The sequence below is a fragment of the Gossypium raimondii genome, chromosome 11 (assembly GCF_025698545.1).
Source record: "Gossypium raimondii isolate GPD5lz chromosome 11, ASM2569854v1, whole genome shotgun sequence".
In the NCBI taxonomy this organism is placed as follows: domain Eukaryota; kingdom Viridiplantae; phylum Streptophyta; class Magnoliopsida; order Malvales; family Malvaceae; genus Gossypium; species Gossypium raimondii.
The window spans coordinates 53,764,292-53,786,838 of NC_068575.1; the positions used below are offsets into that span (position 1 = coordinate 53,764,292).

General features: G+C 34.2%; 3 protein-coding genes and 1 long non-coding RNA gene across 10 annotated transcripts; 2 read left to right on the plus strand and 2 right to left on the minus strand.

The window, feature by feature from the left end:
- Positions 1-2,344, minus strand: LOC105802923 (polygalacturonase At1g48100). Its single transcript, XM_012634832.2, has 6 exons — positions 1,650-2,344; positions 1,379-1,546; positions 1,249-1,293; positions 950-1,157; positions 780-861; positions 1-679 (listed from the first exon to the last, which is right to left on the minus strand). Exons 1-6 carry the CDS (start codon positions 2,139-2,141, stop codon positions 172-174), a joined length of 1,503 nt encoding a protein of 500 aa, XP_012490286.1. The 5' UTR covers positions 2,142-2,344; the 3' UTR covers positions 1-171.
- A 154-nt stretch (positions 2,345-2,498) lies between these two features.
- LOC128034679 (uncharacterized) lies at positions 2,499-3,894 on the plus strand. The gene is made up of 3 exons (XR_008190820.1): positions 2,499-2,631; positions 2,843-2,888; positions 2,979-3,894. It is a non-coding gene; the product is annotated as an uncharacterized LOC128034679 (long non-coding RNA).
- Positions 3,895-5,299: 1,405 nt separating this feature from the next.
- LOC105802922 (uncharacterized) lies at positions 5,300-8,031 on the minus strand. Of its 7 annotated transcripts, XM_052624394.1 has the most exons (8): positions 7,898-8,031; positions 7,653-7,787; positions 7,448-7,547; positions 7,232-7,327; positions 7,080-7,125; positions 6,279-6,334; positions 5,866-5,913; positions 5,300-5,662 (listed from the first exon to the last, which is right to left on the minus strand). In XM_052624394.1, the coding sequence occupies exons 2-8, from the start codon at positions 7,670-7,672 to the stop codon at positions 5,576-5,578; spliced, it is 453 nt and encodes a 150-aa protein (XP_052480354.1). In that variant the 5' UTR covers positions 7,673-7,787; positions 7,898-8,031; the 3' UTR covers positions 5,300-5,575. The 7 variants fall into 7 exon arrangements, 6 of the variants coding, with proteins under 6 accessions (XP_052480354.1, XP_052480350.1, XP_052480351.1 ...); XM_052624390.1 differs by lacking the exon at positions 7,898-8,031 and having other exon boundaries at positions 7,653-7,891; XR_008191260.1 differs by lacking the exon at positions 7,898-8,031 and having other exon boundaries at positions 5,566-5,662; positions 6,212-6,334; positions 7,653-7,891.
- Positions 8,032-12,432: 4,401 nt separating this feature from the next.
- Positions 12,433-13,638, plus strand: LOC105802921 (short-chain dehydrogenase reductase 3b). Its single transcript, XM_012634827.2, has 2 exons — positions 12,433-12,561; positions 12,661-13,638. The coding sequence occupies exons 1-2, from the start codon at positions 12,548-12,550 to the stop codon at positions 13,439-13,441; spliced, it is 795 nt and encodes a 264-aa protein (XP_012490281.1). The 5' UTR covers positions 12,433-12,547; the 3' UTR covers positions 13,442-13,638.
- The last annotated feature ends 8,909 nt before the right edge of the window (positions 13,639-22,547 follow it).

Genomic DNA, 22,547 nt, shown 5'->3' on the forward strand with positions numbered 1-22,547 from the left:
AACATACAAACTAGGAGTAGAGATTATAATATGGACCATTTTTTAGAATGATCTTATAATTCGAAATACAATCCCGATACATCCATGGCTTTCCTTTTAATTATATGTATTCGTATGCATGTATTTAAGCTAATTTACATGGGGAAAAAAACAGAAGATTATAATTCTAAATCATCCACAATAACCCATATCGTTATTATCCAAGATTCGTCGAGGAATACCCTCCATTAAGCAGGAGACAGGAGGAATGGTTAGCGTTTCCATATCCCCATAAGCATTCCAACAAAAAGGGTCCAAAACTATATCTCCTTGAGCTGGAAGAAGCTCGATATCAGAGAGTGTGATGTTTGTACATGGAACTGAATCGCTGCAGGCAAGATGCATCGGAGGGCTTCGGATATCATAGGTTCCCTTGATGCTTTCATACAGTATGTCTGATACATAAACAGCTGATGTTTGGTTTGCGCACCCCTTTGTGAGGCAGTAGAATTGATCTATTATAATTGGATTCCTAACGCTTTCCATGTGAATGTTACTGAATGTTATGCCTGATACAGCTCCAGATCCACCTTGCCATGTCTTGATCCTAACACCGTTATCTGATACTTTAATCACGGAGTCTCGAACCGTGATGTTGGAGACGCACGCTCTTGAATTATGATTACCTAGGCTCCCAATGCTGAGGGGAAGAATCAAAGGGAACATATTTGATAAGGATAAGATTTGGCAAACACGAAATCAAAAGGTTAGTATTGTCCAAAAGAAACTTTTAGAACTACCTGATTCCATGACCAGGTCCGCAAGTTATGTTCTTAATATCCACATCATAGCATCCTGATCCAATAGATATGCAATCATCACCTGTGAAGCAAGATCATCAAGATGGCGAGTCTAATTATAAGGAAAGAGAACTGAAATTTTGGGAAGATTTTTGGGATTTTGGCCTAACCATTAGAGATAACTGAATTATAAATTTCAACACCATTTGTATTCTCTATGTGAATCCCATCGGTATTGGGACTCAGGGCAGGAGCTGTTATGTGAAGGGATTCGACATGGACATTCTTGCAGCCATCGAATCTAAAGTGGAATTGGGGACTATCCTTAACTTTAAGTCCTTGCACAGTCAAGTTGGAGCTCATGAAAAATCTTATAGCCTGCATCATGAAGTTTGAAATGACTTAAATTTCTTTGTATTATCTTGGGGGAGGGGCACAATAATTTTAAATCAAGAGTCTGGCAACTTACAATTGGGCTGTCACATGGTCCAGACAATGTTGTTCTGTTTATGCCCTGTGCCAATACAAAAAGATTAGCTATTAACTCAACTGCATAAGTTTTTTTTAAAAAAAAGTACCAAGAGTGAAGTCAGCTGTACCTTGTGGGGTTTGCAAGGAAGATCCCACCATTTTTGCCCTCTACCATCAATGAGACCACCTCCTTGCAAGGACATACCATTGATTCTGTAAAAGACAAGCCACTGGCGCTTGCTGCTATTCTTCGGCCAGTCTTCGGGTCCATCAGGAGGCATAAGTGTACCATCAACCTTCAAAAAGATGTACCCCATCAACACATTGCGTTGTTCCTCTTTATTATCCCTCAGAAAAGGCATAGGCGCTTACAATCAGAGAAAAAAACTAGTAAATTACCTGAAAGACAAGTCCGCCTTGACAAGGACCTGTAAAAATTGTGGACTGAATCATGAAGGAAAAACCAGAAGGAACATGAAGGACTGATGCATTAACTTGACAAGCAGAGTCCCATGCCATCTTGAATGCTTCTGTGTCATCTGTCACTCCATCCCCTACAGCTCCGAAGTTTCTTACATCGAAAACACCAGTAGAAATGTTGGCATTTCCATCATTAGATGGACTAGAAGGCTCGGGAGCAAAAGGAACAGTGGGGTGAGGTGCAGATGGACTGGAAGGCTCTGGTGCAAAAGGACCAGAAGCAGGCTCAGGTGCAAAGGGACTGGAAGGCTCGGGTGCTGGAAAAGGAGGTACTGAAATTTCAGAGATTTTGTGATGGTGAGTATGATGTTTGTGTTTAGTATGGTGATGATGCCATCTACCTTGGGCGGACAAGAAGAAACAGACAAAAGACATGCAAAATATAGATAGGGATAGACGAGAATGCACCATTTTAAAGCAAAAATTGGTTCAATCAATGAGGACAAAACAGAATTCAGTTGGCAAACAGGTATGGTTTTTTTTGCAGGGAACAAAGAAAGAGCTCAAGTTATTTAGTCACTGTCAATAACTAAATGAAAAGGACGAGAGAAAAGGGCGAGAGAAAGGGTGGAGTTCACAAGAATGAATGCATTCTCAAGTTGCGGAACGTAGAGAACGAAGCAAGCGACTTCCTTTGATTGAGTGAACACAGTGAGCACTGGGCAACTTGGTGAAGAGTTAACTGAGTTTGGCAATTTGGAATGCATGGTGAATCACAAAGTCTGAATATATATACTATATACAAGAAAATAACAAAAAACAGATAGTGGGAAGGATTATCAAAAACATCTGCAACTTTAGATTATTTTAATGGAGTTTTGGAGGCGGGAACCGACCAATTCCATATAGGCATTGGCTTTTTTGAGAAGGTGGAGTCTGCATATGACAGTTCTGGAAAAAGGTAAACGGAATAACAAGAAATCAAATGCGTGGATTGTCCTTCCCCGGCTTCTTCCATAACTTTCACTTTCATTGGCCCCAATCAAAGTTACTTCCACCTTAGATTAATATTTATATATATTCAACAAGGCCTAAGTTAAATTAACAGTATATTCCCGTAGTGTCCTGAGTGGAGCGTGCATGCCTTTGAAAATCTGCTGGTTCTGTGACAGGAAATTCAAGGAGCTTAAACGCAACATAATGTGGGATATCTAAAGAGTAATATGATGTTTTGCCCATAGCTTTACTTACATTACATAGGAAAAGTATAGAATGAAAATGCCTTGAATTTTTTTTTTTTTTTTGCAGTGAGCACGAATGAAAGGCAGTTTTTTCGGTTGCTTCTTTAAGTGAAAACCAATAATGCTTCCAGTAACACATTGTTGGAGAAAACCTTAAAGTTGGGTTGAAGGGTAGGTAGTGATATTAGACCCTGCCTGCTGGTCGGCTCCGACATGAGCACAAGGCATGCAGCGAACCATAATTTGGATAGGAAAGCATTACCTTTTATTATTATTAAGTTTTTAAAGCAAAGCCCGACTGTTTGGGGCGGTGATCCACTAGCTTGAGCTGAGAGAGCTACGTCCACAAAAAATCCCACTTACTCTCCCAAAGTGAAAGTACCTTTTATGGCTCCATCCTGGCGTTGTAGTTCATATGCGCCGTTATTTGTTATTGAGCCACCGCCGTAGTTGTGTGTATATATAAATAATATAGATTAAGAACAACAATTGGTTAATTTGTCTGCTTTCAGGATAAGATGATTGATAGGCGGCTAATGATGAATGTAAAGAAATGGTTTTAAAAAGGGCCCCATTCTTACGTCCTTAGCTTTCAAAATAAAAATATATATGTTGATGCTGTCATGCACATGGCCGGGCTCGGTGCGATCGCATGGGACAAGGATGGTATGGTGATGGGCGACCAATTGCTTCAACTCGCTTTGGGCCGAGGCTCCTGCTGCTTTCCTTGATTTAAACTTTGCTCCTGGCATGGGTTTTGGAGGTATTATGCTGTAATCTCTAAATTTATTTTTGTTGGGTTAATTTGTTTTGGAAGCCTGACTTTATTTCAGTATTTTCATCATGTCCAGTTTGTTTTTACTCCCAGATCAACAAATAGGTTTGCGTCTTACTATTCCCCCTGGGCTTAATGAATGTATTTGCCGGTTTTTTAAATTGGATCGGTGATCAAGCTTATTAAGCTACCAGTTTATTAATCTAGCTAATCACATTAAAAAATTATTAAATATTTAAAAAAATCTCGGATCGTACCATTTTTGATCCAACCAGTTCAAAAACATTGCGTTTTGGCTTTTTTCTTTAAAAAATAATTGTGCTTTAATAAAAATAAATTCTGTTTTAGTTAAAAACAAAAGCTTTTGTAAATTATAAAGGGATAAAATTCAAAATACCTATGAATTTTGGTTCGATGTGCAATATTATATATAAAATTTAATTTTGTGTAATTTTAATATAAATTTGATATAATTTTCACAAATCACTAACATAATTATTGATACAACATCATTTCATGTTAATTTATTACATATACATATACATATACAAATACTTATACTTATTCAATATAAAAAGAAACTAATGAATTTATTTTTTAGATTTGTATAATTAAGTCAAAGCCGAGTTTCATATATCTATTTGAACTACAATCAAAGTTTCATATATATAATTGCATCAAACCAAAGTTTATGTATCAAATAGTACATTGGACCAAGGTTCATGTATAGTTTTAAAATTTATCCCTTAAAAAATTGAATTTTATTCAATTGGCATTGTTATTATTGCAACAATTAAAAGATGTGTGATTGAGCATGCTTAAACGTATCTTTTCTACCGATTTAAGGATGGAAAAAGTTATGAGTAAAACTAGATTGTGTATTAAAAAATTAGGCTTTTGGCTCTTAAAGGTATACCATTTTTTTCTATTTTGATATTGATCTTTTTTATATTGATATCTTAAGTTACATTTTGTTATTTAGTTTAATTCAAAGTCGTTAAGGATACTATGGCCCAATTAGAATGCACCATATAATTGAACGCATAATATATGACTTCTTTATCAATATCCATATCTAAATTTTAAAATTCAATCAATCATCAAAATTGTTTTAAAAGTTTAAAAGTTTTCGTTTTTATAAATTATTTATTTTTAATATTTTGAAAATTCATATATATATATATATATATAATTCTAACTTAGAGACCATATTATTGAGGGAAAAAGAAACCAAGGACCGGATGAATAAAAGGCATTGGATGATGTTTATGTTTATCTATCAAAATAAGCATGAATAAGATTTTTAAAACTCATTTATTAAATAAATTAAAACACATTTATTTCAAACATATCTAAAATTTAAATATGTTTATATAAACACAAATTCACATTATTTCAAACAAACAAACACAAATACAATTTTAAAATTTGTTTAGAGGTAAAAGTTTCGTAATATTTTTTTAATAATTAACCCATGTAAAGTTTACCAACAGCAAAAGAGATGAAGCAACCCAATTATTAAGAAAATATGATTTTATTAATTAATAAAACCAAGAAGCACAAAACAGAAGTGCTATGCAAAATCAAAACCAATTGTCAAAAATCACCTAAAGTCAACCAAAAGACACCATAAGATTAACATAAATCACTTCTGTTCCTATGAATACATTCAAACAATTAAGCTTCTTGCCATTCATAAGCATTTATGACTTTAGCTGCCACATCTAAAACCATCTCTCTCTTTCATATGCAGCTCCAAATTGTTGAAATTCCTATCTATACCTCTCAATAATGTTAGATTAAGATTTAAGAATACAAATAAAATGTTTTGATAGGTTTTGAACCCAAACCTTTCAATGTGCCTTGAAAGAAGAAAATAAGAGAGATGATTATCGTGTGGAGCCTGAGCTTTTAGCATATTTTGCAAACCGATCCAAACCACTTTTGAGTAAATTTTCAAGGAAAGGTTGAAGTGCCTGAATAATTTAACACGGCAAAAAGATTGATTACTTCATGTTAGCTCAAGCACGAGGTATGATTTCTACGACAATACTAAATGAAGCATTATCTATTTCGCTACACATCAAGTTAAATGTTAGTAGTAATTTTCATTTTTCCCAAGGTAAGAAATTCTAGGTGTTCGCCTCCACGACATGTTTTTCATGGAAAGAATACTTACAGATGCCACCGGAGCCAAAAGTTGAGGAACTTCATATGAAACTGTCAGCTGGAAAGGAAAATTGCAACAAGTAAGCAAAACTCCAAGTAACAGCCAATAAAAACTCATTTGCTCTCTACCCTATGGCTTCCCTGATGCGAGAGATGTAGCACAAAACTTTGGGAACATTTTGTCATTTAAGTTTCAAATTTCCAGCCAACAATATTTCGTCCTGACATTATTTAAAGACAAGTTTTAGAAGTGACTATGGCTATATATCATATTGGTCAGGCAACTTGCATATATGCTGATAGATTAATCAACTACTGGTATAAGGAAGAAATTTTGATATAAAGCGGTTCATTACTTTTGAGGAAACAATAGCAATAAACCAGAAAACCATCAACTCAAAGTATTGTATAGAGCAGTCTCACTTCTATTAGACATGATGAAGGCCCCTTTGGATAAAATCGAACGGCACCCCTGCCATGTAAAAATCAGGTTGTTAAGATTCTATCGTCAAGTTGAGGCAAATGACAAAAAGAGAGGTTTAAAGGAGTGCAATAAAGTGGAAACAAAGATATTATCTAATTTTTTTCATTGCATGAAATGAAACCAAAGGAATTTCAGGGTCAAGCACAAACAACACTCCACGAAATCATGTTATGCACAAAACAGATGAATGTTTTCAGTGAATGTGCTAATAGATAATCAATAAGTGGCAAAGCTTAAGTGTATGAAAGAGCTTTGATTACTTGTGCTTCAGGTCATACTTGAACGAACAGCAGGCGGAAACTGAAAAGGAAATGCTCAAGTAATATAATTTTATGACTCATCTAGAAGGCTTCTCATTTATGATAACAATAATCTAAAGCCTTTCTTCAATGGTTCCAAAGATCATCTTTCATAGCATTCATTTTGGGAGAGGGGGTAGTAATCATCTTTCATGCTTTCATTTTGTCATTTTCATCATATTTCAGGAATAGGCGGCACCTGACAAACGAATAAATTGTTTTGGCGATGCTACAAAGTCCCAAGTCAGCATCCAATTTTGCAGTATTGCCTTAACGGCGTGCAAGAGTTTCCCAATGGGATTAATTTATAGAGCTTTGGTGTCGACAAAACAATAAAAAGGCAAACTCATAAACTGAACCAAAAGAAAAATGTAAAATTTGGGTTATTCAAGGAGTCAATGAAATTCCTAATACTGGGTCGTTTTTTTGCTTGCCTGTTAGGAAGACCTTCCAGAGATCTCCAGTGAATTTTCTGATTTGGGATGGGCTGCACAAGAAAATAAAGATCAGTTGAAATGAAATTCAAACAAGAACTTATCGATTGAATAAGCAAAAAGAGGGCGAAAAGGAGCGAGGTCAATCAGGTTCCTTACTTGCATATTTCTAGCAAGCCAGGAGTATTCAAGATCACGACCAAATGCGTTATATTTCAAAGACCACCGTGACAAATCAGGCTTGTCTTCCAATACCTGATTAGAACACAGAATCAAAAATCGAAGTTTCCAATGAAATTATAACTGTCTGCCACAACATTTTAAGAATAGAATACGGAGTGACCCCTGTAACACATTAGCAGTATACACAATAACCTGGACAGATGAAATGAATGGCATCCAATTGGGAATTGCTTCACGATCAGAGTAACATTTGTAAGCGACCGATGCAGGTACATCAATTTCCATCTTTGCCCTGAACCCATTTTACACACACAAAAAAATAATAACAAAATTCAGTCAACGAGTATGTTCTAGTGAATAGAAAGAAGAGAAGGGAAGGGAGGATGCCAAAACTTACGTGCAATCCTGCCATTCCATGACAGGAGAAAAGGGCCTGGAGGAAGTGAAAAAAGAGGCCTTCTTAAAGGACCCGAATGGGATTCTAATGAAGATACTGTTCAAAGACGGTGGCTTCAAAGAGGAGACTCTGCAACTGGATATGGCGTTAAATAGAATTGCATTTCCGTTAGTTGGGAAGACATGGGTGAGCCTAAGGGAGCTTGAGGAAATTGCAAGTGAAGAAGACATCTCTTACGAACTTACCGGTAGCACAAAACAAAATGTATCCAAGGAAAGATATAAGGCGACTGGACGCCAAAATCCACAAGATCGGCCAGCGCAGCACCCCCTTTTTTTTGTTCTTTTCCTGTAATAATGATGGAATGCTGGAGTGACGGTGCGGGACTTATTTAGCAAAACGGACCAATAACCTTTGCCATGCGTGTACGGAAAGGAAAGAAACCGAGAAATGATTGGTTTGGTAAGCGCGAGTTTTACTGGTTTTGGGCCCGTGACCGTTTATAAGGTTTTATTTAAGGCCCCCATCTCGAATGGGCTGGGACAAAGTATTTTGTAAATGTTATCCTTTAATTGAGTGAAAAGATTTTGATGATTTTAGTCCTAATTTCATTCATTTAAAATAATATTTGTACGGTATTTTTTTTAGTGAAAATACATTTACTAACAGATTTAATAATTTTAACATACTGTAAAAATTTTAAAATAGAGATTTTAATTCACACTTAATTTTTTAACAGATTTTAAGAACGATGCAAAATTAATTTATATTAAATTTGTATAATAAGTATAATTATAACCAAAATTGTAAATTGTTCCCAAATTTTTAAAATTTATTTTAAATATGTATTTTTTCCAATTTTAAGGTTTTAAAATTTTTATATCTAAAAAATGTTTTAAATATTATTTTACATATACTATTTTCAATAATATTATTTTTAGGTTCTTTTAATTACTATTTTAATATTGTTTTAAAACAGTTTATAAATATTGTTTTAACTGTTCTAAAAACAATATTTTTAAATCGCATGGATATTTTTTATTTAATTTTTAGAGTTGGTTAAAATAATTATGTATGAGATAAATATCAAAACTATACATAGACTTTGGTTTAATGTATAATTTTATACATGAACTTTAATTTTGTGCAAATTTTTATATGAAATTTTATTTGATCCATTTCTCACAAATTATTAACACAATTATTGATATAGTATCGTTTTATGTTTATATATTGCATATATTTGTCCAATATAAAAATAAATTGATGTATTTATTTAAATGTGTATGATTGAATCAAAGTTAATGTTTCATATATACATTTGAACCACAATAAAAGTTTCAAAATTCATATATTAAATTACACATTAAATCAAAGTTTATGTATAATTTTAAAATTTATCCATATATATATATATATATACAAGAAATGTTTTTCTGTTTAATTTTTAGAGTTAGTTAAAGATAATTCTATAAGTTTTCATTATCCATAAATTGCGCTTTTTAGTTTTAAAATATCAAATTGTATTAAGTTTTAAATCCCCATATTTTTATTTAACCTTCAAATACTTTTTATATATTTAAGTTTACTTTAAAAATATAATTAAAATGTAAAATTTAAAAATATCTTAAAGCTTAAAATATACCAACCAATTTTATTTCAAAATTTAAAATTAATTTTTACTTACTTAAATATACCATATCAAATTTGAAAATATTTTTTAAAGAACCAAGAGAAATATAATCAATTCAATTGCTTTGGCTTAGCATCAAAATGTAGAGACGAAACTATCCACCTTTTCCGTGGTATCAAACTTGGAGTGCGCTGGGAAAAACAAGACCCAAAGTATAATAACAAGGATTGGCGATGCAAGAATGATTACATGGCAACGTCTTTTCTCTACATCAAATCACAGGCTGCGTAAGTCATGGCTATTGACTTCAACTCATGCCTAAATTTCTTCAGACTTGATGTGAATTTAGAAAAATGAATTTTAAATTTTTGAAAGATGAACGTATAATTTTATCATATATTATAATTTCAACATTTTTGTAATGGGCTAAATAGAGTAAAATTTAATTTTATTATATGTATATAAATTTATAATTTAATAATTTTTAATGGGTTAAATTATAACTTTCTATCTTAAGGAAGGAAAGCCGTTACCTACCCCTTACATTTGCCTTGGTTGTTCGTAAACTATGGAATTTTATTTTCCTTACGATTAATATCTTACTCACGATAGGTAGAAGTTGCAAAATCTCAATTTACAATCAATTTATTCAATATTCCCTTTTTTTAGAGAACAAATTTTCACATTTAAATTATGTGTTAGAAATTTTAGTTCAAGCCCTTCGCTACTGGGTAAAAAATGCTTCTTCTTTGCATTTGTTACGGGTCTCTCCCATCATACATTTACCAATATTTTACTTCATTAGAACTAAATGTTAAGAAATTTAATTTTAAAAAATAGTTTTAACTGCAAATATTTTTGGAATATTTGTAATACTTTTAGAAAATATAAACAGTATAAAATAAAATAAAAATTAACCAATTAATAAAAATCATTTAAATAACAATTTTAAAATACAAATACCGTTAAATACATTTAACAATTTAAAACATATTTAAAATTTTAAGATATATAATTTTACTTGAGTTTTCTGGCTAAAATTTTTACTTGATTAGAATTAAAATGTTTTAAAATTTTAAGTGATTAATGCAAACACACATGCATATTTATTATACAAGTTTAAAAGGAATAAAATATGTATTCTATGTTTTTTAATGAAGTTAATTTTAATATCTATGTAGTATTGTGTTAAACATGGTAAATTTTTGTTTTAATAGATTTTAGGATCAATTTTAATTTTTCTAATTTGTTTCACAATTTAAATTTTAAATAATTTTTATTAATAAATAAAAAACTGATTTCATTATAATTTATGCTAAATGATTTTTTATTAATATAAAAATTCATAATTACTTATATTAAATATATGTTTTTAAAAAGTTATTTTGTGAAACAAATTTAAAAATTAAAGCTTTTTAGGTTATAATTTATGCTAATTGAAATTTTTATTATAAATATTTTTATGTTAATTGAATTTTATTATAATAAGGATTATTTATTGGATTAGTTTCTAAAAGAATTAAAACATTTTTAAAATCTTAAAACATTTATTATAATTAGAAACAGATTCCATAAATAATAAATTAATGGATTGCATAAATACTTTTTCATCTAGGTTTAATTATGAAAATTGTATTTATCATATACATATAATAATCTAATATATCATTTTATCCAATAAAATATTCAACTACAAAATATAAAAAAATATAAAATAATTTAAATATATTTTAATTGATACATATAACTAAATTTGTGTATCACCAGATAAAAAATTAGTATATATATTAATTATAAGTTCTTAGGTCCAGTGATATAAAAGTTTAATATATTGACATGTGACATACATATAGTGATGACATATGACAATTATGTTATTTACTTCCATTTTTATTATTTCAAAATAAAATATAATTTTAAGACTACAATACATTATTTAAATAATATCAATAATTTATATATTTAAATATTTAAATTACTTAAATTACACACTTTGGGTTTTATAAAATTGATAAACTTTTTATTGAAACGAAAAGAACTCATTATAAAAATCATAAAATTGATAAACTTTTAACAATTAAAATTCATATTAATTGAACAAAATTTAATTTTATAAAACTATTAAATATTTGAAGATTTTAAAATAATATTATTTCAAATATATATAAAATATATTTTAATTTTATTACAACATTAGCAGAAAAGGGTAAACTACATAATGGTCATCCAACTTTCATAAGTTTTCATTTTAAGCACCAACAATTTTTCTTTTCATTTCAGGCACTCTCATTACTGTCAATTTTCAATTTTGCCACTCTAAGGGATTTAGATTAACAGAAACCCGAAGTAGCATTCTTATAATTATAATAATTTATAAATTTCCAGATAATATTTAATTTCCATGTCATTAAGAATTTCCCCAAAATAAAAATGCCAACTCAGATTTATGTTAGTCCAAATACTCTAAGCAAGGTGGCTAAAATGAAAACAGATGGTAATGGGAGTGCCTAAAATGAAAAGAAAATTTTAGATGTCTAAAATGAAAACCTATAAAAATTTTATGATTATTTGTATAACTTACCCTTTTCAAAAAATAAACAACACACAAGAAATTTGTGCATCGAAAAAAAAACTAGTATATATATATATATGCATAACATTCAATTATGAATTGTGACAGTCATATACTGAAAGTTGTGTCGAAAAGTAAATGAAAAAAGAAAAGTACAAGAGGATCTATTCATAACCCATATCTCGAACATCTCTAAAATGGAAGATAACAAATAAAATATAGTAAGAAAAGGCAAGTCTTCTGTACCAACAGTCGCTTTGCCTGGTGGTGTGCAAAAGGTATTGAAGACAAGATAAGCTCATAAGCAGTGGTGATTAATGGAATCATGTGAAGATGCTGTCTTAGTTGTATTCTAACGAATAAACTATTGCCTAGTTGCAACTACATATAAAATAATACATCAAATTTACAATTATGTATACAATGAATTTGCATGGACACAATCAAATTGTAGGTTGCAGTTGACTTAAAATCAACGGTTGATGAAGTTCCAAGTCCCCAAAAAGTTGTGCTTTCACCACGTTTAAATCAAAGATAAAACCAAGGTGATTACCTTCTGTCATGCACTAACGTACACAGTTGCTTACGGCACCAAGCATAGTCCGCAGCTTACTAAAAATCCTATAAATAGGAAATATCACAGAGGTCAGAAAACAGCAAATCCGAGGGCCTCGCTAAAAGACTTTTCAGATGTCTAACCCAAGGTATGTTCATCTTTGTCTATTAGATCTGCTTTCGCTAATTAACATTGCAGTTGCATCTCAAGAACTGAAGCCTGCAAATGTATGTATGTTACTTTCTAGGTTGGAAGGTAAGGTGGCTCTTATCACTGGTGGAGCCAGCGGTATCGGTGAGGAGACGGCGAGGTTCTTTGTACAACATGGGGCTTTGGTTGTTATTGTTGATGTCCAGGATGATCTGGGGAATCAAGTCGCTGCATCGATCGGCCTTGACAAGGTTAGTTACCGGCACTGCGATGTACGAGAGGAGAAGCAGGTTGAGGAAGCAGTAAGTTTCACAGTGGAGAAATATGGGAAGCTGGATATCTTATTCAGCAATGCGGGTACCCTAGGCTCGTTAACCGGAATCTTAGAAATTGACCTGGATGACTTTGACAACACCATAGCCACGAACGTTCGAGGGGTGGCCGCCACGATCAAGCATGCCGCTCGAGCTATGGTGGCTAAAAACACACGCGGATCCATCATATGCACTGGAAGTGTAGCATCTTTTGTAGGAGGAACTGGTCCCAATGGTTATACAACATCAAAGCATGCTATCGTAGGGCTTGTTCGAGGAGCGTGTAGTGAGCTAGGGGCTCATGGGATCCGAGTCAATTGCGTTTCTCCCTACGGAGTTGCCACGCCGCTCGCTTGTAGAGCCTACAATTTTGAACCAAGTCAACTGGAGGCCAACAGTTATTCGGCAAGCAACTTGAAAGGTATTGTGTTGAAGGCTAGACACGTTGCAGAGACAGTGTTATTTCTTGCTTCTGATGAGTCCGCTTATATCAGCGGCCAAAACTTGGCTGTTGATGGAGGATTTACTGTGGTTACTCACAGTCTTTCAACATTTACCGATTAATGGTTGTGGAAGCCAATTTTTGATATAATTCTCTGTAACATTTATCAGTAAAGTTTCTTCGACTTGCGAGTCCAACCTTATTACCAGTACATTCCATGTGCATTTTCCCTATAATCTGCATTATGCAGTGCCTTTTTTAATCTTTTTTTCTATTTTATACTTGACAAATGAATAAGTCTTGTCTGCCATTATCTCCACACCTCCTATTTTTTTCACCCCATTTTCGGCCCTAAAGTTCTCAGTAAAGGAATATGCATCAAAGGAACTCTCCAAAGTAATTTTCTCTGTTTCTACTATTAAACCGTACTAAGAGGGGATGTTCTACTGCTAACTAGTTCAGTTAATACCAGAATTTAAAATTTGTTAATTAAATTAAAACCAATTTATTTTTTTTTAATTTTAACCCAGAATTAATCGACTGAACTAATTTTAGTTAAATTCAATTAAATTTTATAATAAATTTGAAAATTTTAAAGCATAATATTATATATTATCTCAAAATACCATCACAAAGCAAATATCAAATTTAGACATATGCTTAATGCTCGGTAGGATCTCTAAATTATATTCATTTTCACTTTAGCACTTAGAATTTTTTAAATTTCACTTTCATCTTCTTTTTTTTTTAAATTTCTCTTTCATACTTAAATTATCATTCTGCTACACGATTTTTTTAATTTCACTTTCATCATCTTCTTTTTTTAAATTTCTCTTTCATACTTAAATTATCATTCGCTACGATTTAGCCCACAATATTTAACAAATTGACCCATTACGCTATCAGAATGCACTTTGTCACTTTCTTTTATTTTTTGATATTATGATTAACTAAAATAATTTAAAAGAAAACATTATATAAAACATTTCAAGATTTTAAAAAATTCAATTTAAAAAAAATTCTAGAAAATCCTAAAGTATATAAATTTAAAATTTTAAAAAATCAAAATAATATATAAAAATTATTTAAAATTTAGTAAATTAAGGGTAGGTTTGGATGGGCGGTGAGATGTGGTACAGTGTGTTTAGGTTACTTTTTGTCTCACGCTACAATATCGTTATAGTATTTAATCTCACTACCACCACTGTTTTTATATTAACCGCAAGTAAACACACCACCTATCCAAACCCACCTTAAGAAAAAAAAACCTAAAATTTCCAAGAATATATCTTCTAAAAAATTGTAATAATTTATTTTAAAATATTTTTTACAAAACACCCCAAAAATACAAAAAAATCTAAAATCCAAAACAATATATCAAAATTTCAAAAACAAATTGAAAAAGTTTAACTCAAAAATATAGATTCTAGAAATTGAAATTTTAAAAATTTAAAATAGTTTATAGAAAAATTTTAATACTTTAAAAGTGCAAAAATATAAAATAAAACTGATTTTTGAAATAATTCAAACGAAAATTTAATTAGCACTTGGTCAACTCAACTAACAATGGTCAGTGGTGGTAAACTTTGGTCAAAGTCATTGATATATTTTATAAAATACGCAATTTTTTTTAATTTTAATTTCTAATTTTTTGGAATATATTTTGTAATTTCATAATCATGAATGCCATGTTTTGCCTTTGAAATGGTTAGAAAGTTCCACGCGACACATTTTGACTATTATAAAACTTGGACTTAATTGAATAATAAAATGATAGCTTAAGTATCAAAGTGGGACAACAAATATATTTAGGTACTAATATGAGAAAACATATATAATTCAAAAATTAAATTGACATATTAAAACAACTAGAATAATTTTATATATGTAAGCTATGACTAAAACATCGTAGTATTTAACTAATTAATTAATAGAATGTCGATGATAAACAAGGAAAGGAGGAGACAGTGATGGTTTACACGGTGGAGGATGTGCAAAGAGTTATAAAAGGAGGTGTTCTTTTCTAATAGTGGAAAAGGTGTAATGGAGTGACATGAATTATTCTTAAGGATAAGGACGATTATTTATAGGTGAATGTGACCTTCTCTTAGTTTTGGATGCAAGTCCCAAATTGATGTGACACTTGGGAGCACTATAATCCTCTAGATAGGTGGCGATAAGATAGAGATGAGGTGAGATCCCACATATGAGTCATGCTAGGAAAGACCCAACATATATTTTTGGCAAGGTAAACCGTAGGAGTTTCACGTGTTATGCATATGTATGTTCACAAAGCTCAATCTTGATAAGGTGCTACCCTTGACGAGGTGTCGATCGACCAGCAAAGTTGTGCCATGATGAGGTAAAGGCAACAAAGCCTAGACGGAAAAAGTAATTATAAAATCCCCCCAATTTCGTTCTTGGTTTGTAGTAATGAATGTGCATGCAATGGAAATGGTACACTTTTGGAGAGTGTCTATTTTGGCGTTATTTGAGTTTTCACTAAATGTTAAAAAGAATGTGTTCAATCATTATTGGCCAGTGAACTGATAAAGCATAATTTAGGAGACACATGCCAGTGTTTTTATTGGTTTTGGAAAGTTGTATCATTTTGAATCTTCACTCGTACTGTTTGCTTCTTTATTTATATAAGGTGCCTTTAAGAGTTTTGTGGAATTTTGGCTTCTACACCTTTAGAGAAAAAGGTTTTGAGAACAATTTTGTTGCTCAATATTTTGCTGGAATCCTCATTGTCAATGGGTCTTTGGAAGAAACAAAAAAACAACTACTAACGAAGCTCGCACTGGCAAAGGTACATCTTCTAAAAGTAAGGGAGCCTTGCAGGAGACAAAGGAGCCTCAACAAAGTAGAGAAGAGGCTTGCAATGCGAGAGAGGAGGCTCGCCAAAATAAAGGAAAGCACTCAGCTCATTAGCGAAGAGATGAGCCTCGTGAAGATCAATTGCTTGAATAGCTCAAAGATGTTGAAAAATCTAAAGGTCGTCAGTCTATTGCAGCTCCGATTGAGCAACATGCAGCTTAAGCAACAATTGTGAACATCCTTCCTGTCAGTAGTGTATAGCAAGAAAAAACTGAGAAACTGAAAATTGACTGAACTGAGTTATTTGAATGATTTATGAAATATAAGTTAAAAAATTATGGTTACTTAAACCGAATTAAATTCTATTTTTATTTAATTTACAATTTATTTTAATTTTTCATGATGTGAAAAAAAATATTTTGTATTTAAAATAGTGTATTTTAAAAAAAAATTCATATAAAATTTATTGATTATTTTTTATTTACTTGAAAAATTATATTTTTTAGAAATATTTATGAAACCCAAAAGACTTCAAAATTAAATTCATTCTGTAATCCAAAAAATCGAAAACCAAGCTGAATTAAATTATGATAGAAATTTTTTTTTCAAGAAGTCTGATCCAACTAAACCAATCTAACCCCTTCCTGTCTGTAATGCGGCTACTATTGTTAGCGGTGATCCATCCATATTAGTCCCTTCAAAGGTCGTTCATGGAGTTATTCAAGTTGGTGGGAAATCTTGTCCCCAACATTTTCACAGTTAGAGAGATAAAATCCCTTTGGGGGAGTTCCTCTACACTCCTGCAGGTGTGGCTGCCAACTGGGATAGGAGCTTACCATGAGCTGTTGGTTAAGCTTCTGGCAGAAGCGGTGAACTTGTCCGACTTATAATGGCAGAACTTATGGGGACAATTGATGTACAAGCAGGGGAATTAGAACTCATTCTTCATGGTTTAAGGCAAGTCTTTGTAGAGGATGTTGCAGCCAAGAACCACGTTACAAAAGGAATCTAAACATTGGAAGAAGTTCTACGCTTCCTTGAAAAGAAGTTTCGCTGAGATGGAGTAAAGCCAATAGTAAGGAGAAGAAAGTTGTAGACTCTGAAAAGTTGGTCGCTGAGAGGGAGGCTCATGAGATGGATGCGAGGATCCAATTAGAGGATTTGAAGAAAGAGACTGACGTCTTAGCAAAGGAAAAAGGCTGGGGAAGAATCAAAGTGTTAAAAGAAAGGGTGAACTGAGAACCAAGGGAGCTGAACTTACAAGCTTCAGGGATACAAAGGAAGCTGACCTAGAAGACTTCAAAAGAAAAGCGTAAGCCAATATTAGTGATACATTGCCTAAGATTAGGCTCAGTACTACTCTTAGCATCCAGGCTTTTAGGTGCCCTCTCAATCTTCACGGTGTAGATTTGCAGAGCCTTTTTGGAAAAGAAGGTAGCTTCGGTATCGTAGATCCCTTGAGCGAGGCTTAGGATGAATTTGTTAAGGAGTGAAGGGATTCTGGGAAGATTTTTCTTGCTCCTGCTACCCTATGAGAAGAGACAGGTACTCCACAAATGATTCAAGAAGAGAAAGCTATTGCGAAGGGTAATAATGATGATAATGTTCCTTCTTTTGGCAAGGTAGAGGCGGCAACTAATGTAGCCGCATAAGACTTGGTTTTAATTTGCTTCCAAATTGTAATCTTCCTTCTTTTTTAATGGATGAATACTTACTTCCTTCCTTTCTCGCGCTAACTACTTCTTTGGAATCTTGGTAACTTTGATATGACAAAAGATCCATGGTAGATTGTCTACTCTTGCTTGCAAACGTATCATATATTTTGATATAATAACTCATAATATCACTATTGTTGAAAAAACTGTTGTAATTGTTGACTTGGAAGTGCTTGATCTAACTTGTCAACTCAAATAATCATATTTGTTAAATATTTGTCTTTAATACCAATCTTGATCAAGTGATGAATGTTCACATCTCCTTGATAGATGATCATGCATCACACACAGTCCAACTCAACGATGGACTCTCACTTTGTTGAGCTCACCAAGCACTTGGGTTCTTCGTAAAGTTGAAAGATAAAGCTTCAACTCAACTCTATGATAATATTGAAGAAATCTAGGTAAAATAGAGAAAACTATAGAATAAATCTGTTTTCAATTTAATTCTTTCTGTTTACTTGACTCAATACAAACCCAAATGAGTATATTTCTAGGAAGAAAATAACTTCCTTGCGTAACGAATTAGCTAACAATTCAGCTGACCCTAATTGCCTTTCTAACAGATACTATCTTTAACATGCATCCATCTTCTCTACTGAAACAACCCGAAAAAAATTTCTAAATCGAGTGAAATACGACACTGAGAGTGGTTTAGTTAAAACATCAGCAACTTGATTAGACGCAGGAACTTCCCCAATCAAAACAGACCCATCAACAACCTTTTCGCGAACAAAAAATAGATCTAACTCCACATGTTTGAATTTGGCGTGTAGCACAGGATTGGCAGCAACGGCTACTGCACTGGAGCTATCACACCAAATATTGGGTTGAGAAGCTAATCCAATATGTAATTCCTATAGTAGCGAAAGTATCCACAACACATCACTAGTGACAGCAGCTAGACTTCGGTATTCAGCTTCGGCCGTAGATCGAGATACCACCTACTGCTTCTTAGAAGACCATGACACAGGGTTAGCTCCAAAAAATACACAATAGCCCGAAGTAGACCGCCGATCATCAAAATCCAACCCCCAGTTTGCATCCGAAAACCCAACTAAAGACAAAGAATCAGATCGGTGAAAAACAATCCCAAAATCAAGAGTACCAGACAAATATCTCAATATCCTCTTAAGAGCAGCCATATGAACTGTGGTAGGACTATGCATGAACTGACAAATCCTATTTACCGCATATGCAATATCAGGTCTGGTGAGAACTACATATTGTAGAGCACCAGCCAAACTCCTGTACTCCGTTGGATCAGACAGAGGATCACCGTCACTCTTAGAAATATATGAAGAACTTATCATGGGCGTATGAACACTTTTAGCATAAGACAAACCACTACGCTGTAACAGATCCCGAATATACTTCCTCTGATAAAGATGAAGAAACCCAGACGAGGATCGGGTAACCTCAACCCCCAAAAAATAATGTAACTCACCCATGTCTTTCAACGAGAACTCATCATTCAACAGTTTTACAAACTAGTCAATAGACGATGGCAAATTACCAGTTATGATTATATCATCAACATACACAAGAACATAGAGAGTGGAGCCAGAGTGGACTCGAACAAACAGAGACGCATCCGACTTTGAACCAACAAACCCAACTGTCAGAAGGAATGTTCTCAACTTTTCAAACCAAGCTCGTGGAGCTTGACACAGACCATACAAAGCCTTCTTTAACCGACAAACCAAGGGTCTTCCATCAAACCCAAGCTTAACATACCCAGGAGGTTGCTGCATGAACACTTTACTATCAACATCACCATTCAAGAAGGCATTGTTGACATCAACCTGTCAAAGCGACCATCCTTTAGTAACTGCAATTGATAAGATAACTCTTATGGTGGCAGGTTTTACTACTGGACTAAATGTTTCTTAAAAATCACAACCTGGGACTTGAGAACAGCTTTTCGCAACCAGACGAGCTTTGTACCGTTCAACCATACCATCCGGGTTTTTCTTAACTTTAAACAGCCATTTGCAACCAATAACTTTACGACCAGAAGGCATACGGACCAGTTCCCAGGTACCATTATTTATCAGGGCATCATACTCGGCTTGAGCAGCAGTCTGCCATTCAGGGCTCGTAAATGCTTCCTCAATTGTTGATGGTTCTACAACTTTAACAGCAAGCACTTTAGGTTTAAAAATACCAGCCTTTGACCTAGTAGTCATTGGATGAACATTCATATCAGGTATAGACATCTCTGGTCCTGTCTGAGCAGATGGAATTAGAACAACTGGTGTGGGAGATTGATCACCAGAATATGACGGGCTACTATGAGAATTAGTATTTGTTGGATCAACATCTACTCCACTCTGAGGAACCAAAGTCTCATTCAAAGACGTATCACCAGGAGAATTAGTATTTGTTGGATCAACATCTACTCCACTCTGAGGAACCAAAGTCTCATTCAAGGTACTTGAACACGGGCACTCAGAAGCATTACCAGAATTTTGACGACAAGACAGATTATCTTTGAGCACAGGAAAATAGGTAGATATAGTACTCACCTTCCTAGTAGACCATGATAGGATGTCGGAGAAAGAAATCGTGATTCATCAAACTCAACATGACGAGAGACAATGATTCTACCATCAGGCAGAAGACATTGGTAACCCTTGTGGCAAGAGCTATATCCCAAAAACGTGCACGATTGAGATCGAAAATTTAACTTGTGACGCTGAAACGGGCGCAGATACGAGTAGTAACAACATCCAAAAATACGTAAATGATCATAAGTGGGGTCGCTCCCATACAAGGCTCTATACGGAGTCTTACCATCAAGCACTGGTGTGGGAAGACGATTTATTAAATGAACGGCGCATGTAAACGCATATGCCCAGAACTTCATTGAAAGTCCCGCTTGAGCTAAAAGAGTGAGTCCCATTTCCACAATGTGTCGATGCTTACGCTCCGCAACACCATTTTGTTCAGAAGAATGATGGCATAAAACTCTATGAATGATACCGTGAGACGCCAAAATTGAAGCTAGTGCTCGATACTCCCCACCCCAGTCGCTCTGAAACTGTTAGATGGACTTACCGAATTGATTCTGAACTAGCTTCTGAAACTGAATGAAGCAAGTTACCACCTGAGACTTCTGCCGTATTAAGTACACCCAAGTAAACCGAGAACACATATCAACAAACGAGACATAATACCAATTTGAACCAAAAGCTACTGAGGCAGGTCCCCATACATCCGAAACAACCAACGAAAATGGATCAGCATATTCAGTAGTAGAAATCGAAAACGGCAACTTATAAAACTTTCCCTATTTACAAGCAGTACAAATATCACTCATAGTAACTTTATTCATAGCAATTTTATTTAGTTTGAATTGACATTTATCAAGTACATTCTTAACAACACTCAATGATGGATGGCCAAGACGTTTATGCCATAACGAACACAACTCACTGTCAGCAGTCCGAGATGGAATGTTAACCTGAGCAGTAGACGGATGAAACGAAACAGGAATAGACGCATCTGATATGGAAAACTGATATAGTCCATTATGTATATGGCCCATCAGCAAAATCTTCTGTGTCACGCTGTCCTTTATCACACAATAAGTGGGGTGAAACTCAAAGAAAACACCATTATCAGTTGCAAACTGTGATACTGACAATAAATTCTTTCGAATAGCCGGAACACACAAAACATTAGATAACCGAAGTACCCTAGACTGTGTAGACAAAACTCCCTGACCAACAGACGATATTATAGCCGGTGTACCATCACTCATTAAAAGAGAAGACGTACCTGAATACGGAATAGCATCACGGAGTGCTGAATCATCTTGACTCACGTGATTACTAGCACCCGAATCAGGATACCAGGATGTCGTGCCAGCTAGCCCAGGAGCCGGAGAGTCAGATCCATCGCCACTAACCCCACACTGCGCGGAGTTGATATGCGAACCCGAGACAGACGGATCCGAATAATCAGAGGCATGTAAATCTCCCAGTCGAGGAAGTCCAAAACACGGATTCGACGCGGAGAAAACACGAGCTCGCGGCTTAGTCCGCCACGGAACATCTACACCATCATATGGCTTAGCCGAATCAAGCTGCACATTATTCGAAACAGGGTTAGGAGCAGGCAGCCCAAAATCACCATTGGGCCCTCCACCATTCGGCCCAATTGTTTGTGGCCTATACCCATGGTTCTCAAAATTCGGCCTGGGCCCTCCACTATTCGACCCAATAGTTTGTGGCCTATACCCATGGTTCTCAAAATTCGGCTTGGGCCCACCACCATTCGGCCCTGCATACTGTCCACAAAAATTATTATAAAAATCAGCACAATAATTTTGACCAAGTGCAAAGTATTTTGACCATAACCATAGTGATTTTGACCAGAATCAACATTATATTGACTAGTGTCATAGCCATTTTGACCAAGGTTCGAAAACCGAGGTCGTGTATTCGGTGGTGAAGACCAACCACGATCCCCAGCTTCACTAGAGGGCTGCATCTGAAACTGCATCGGAGATGCCTCGTCACGATGGTACCGATAGTAGCAACGCTGAGCAATGTGACCAAACCGAGAGCAGATCTGACATTAGAGACGTGGCCGGAAGTTTCTTCCACGTCCACACACACCCAAACGGCCCCCGCGCGTCGAACCATCCGTGACCAACACCGATGAATCTTCAACCAGATTCACACTA

Bases quoted from the DNA above. Each gene is read 5' to 3' on its own strand.
- LOC105802923 (XM_012634832.2), bottom strand. From the start codon at position 2,141: ATGGTGCATTCTCGTCTATCCCTATCTATATTTTGCATGTCTTTTGTC. The intron at 1,294-1,378 runs GTACAGCTGACT...GTATTGGCACAG, and splicing joins TTCCTTGCAAACCCCACAAG to GGCATAAACAGAACAACATT. The intron at 1,158-1,248 runs GTAAGTTGCCAG...TTCATGATGCAG, and splicing joins GACCATGTGACAGCCCAATT to GCTATAAGATTTTTCATGAG.
- LOC105802922 (XM_052624390.1), bottom strand. From the start codon at position 7,882: ATGTCTTCTTCACTTGCAATTTCCTCAAGCTCCCTTAGGCTCACCCAT. The intron at 7,548-7,652 runs GTAAGTTTTGGC...AAATGGGTTCAG, and splicing joins ATGGAATGGCAGGATTGCAC to GGCAAAGATGGAAATTGATG. The intron at 7,328-7,447 runs GTTATTGTGTAT...TGTTCTAATCAG, and splicing joins CATTCATTTCATCTGTCCAG to GTATTGGAAGACAAGCCTGA.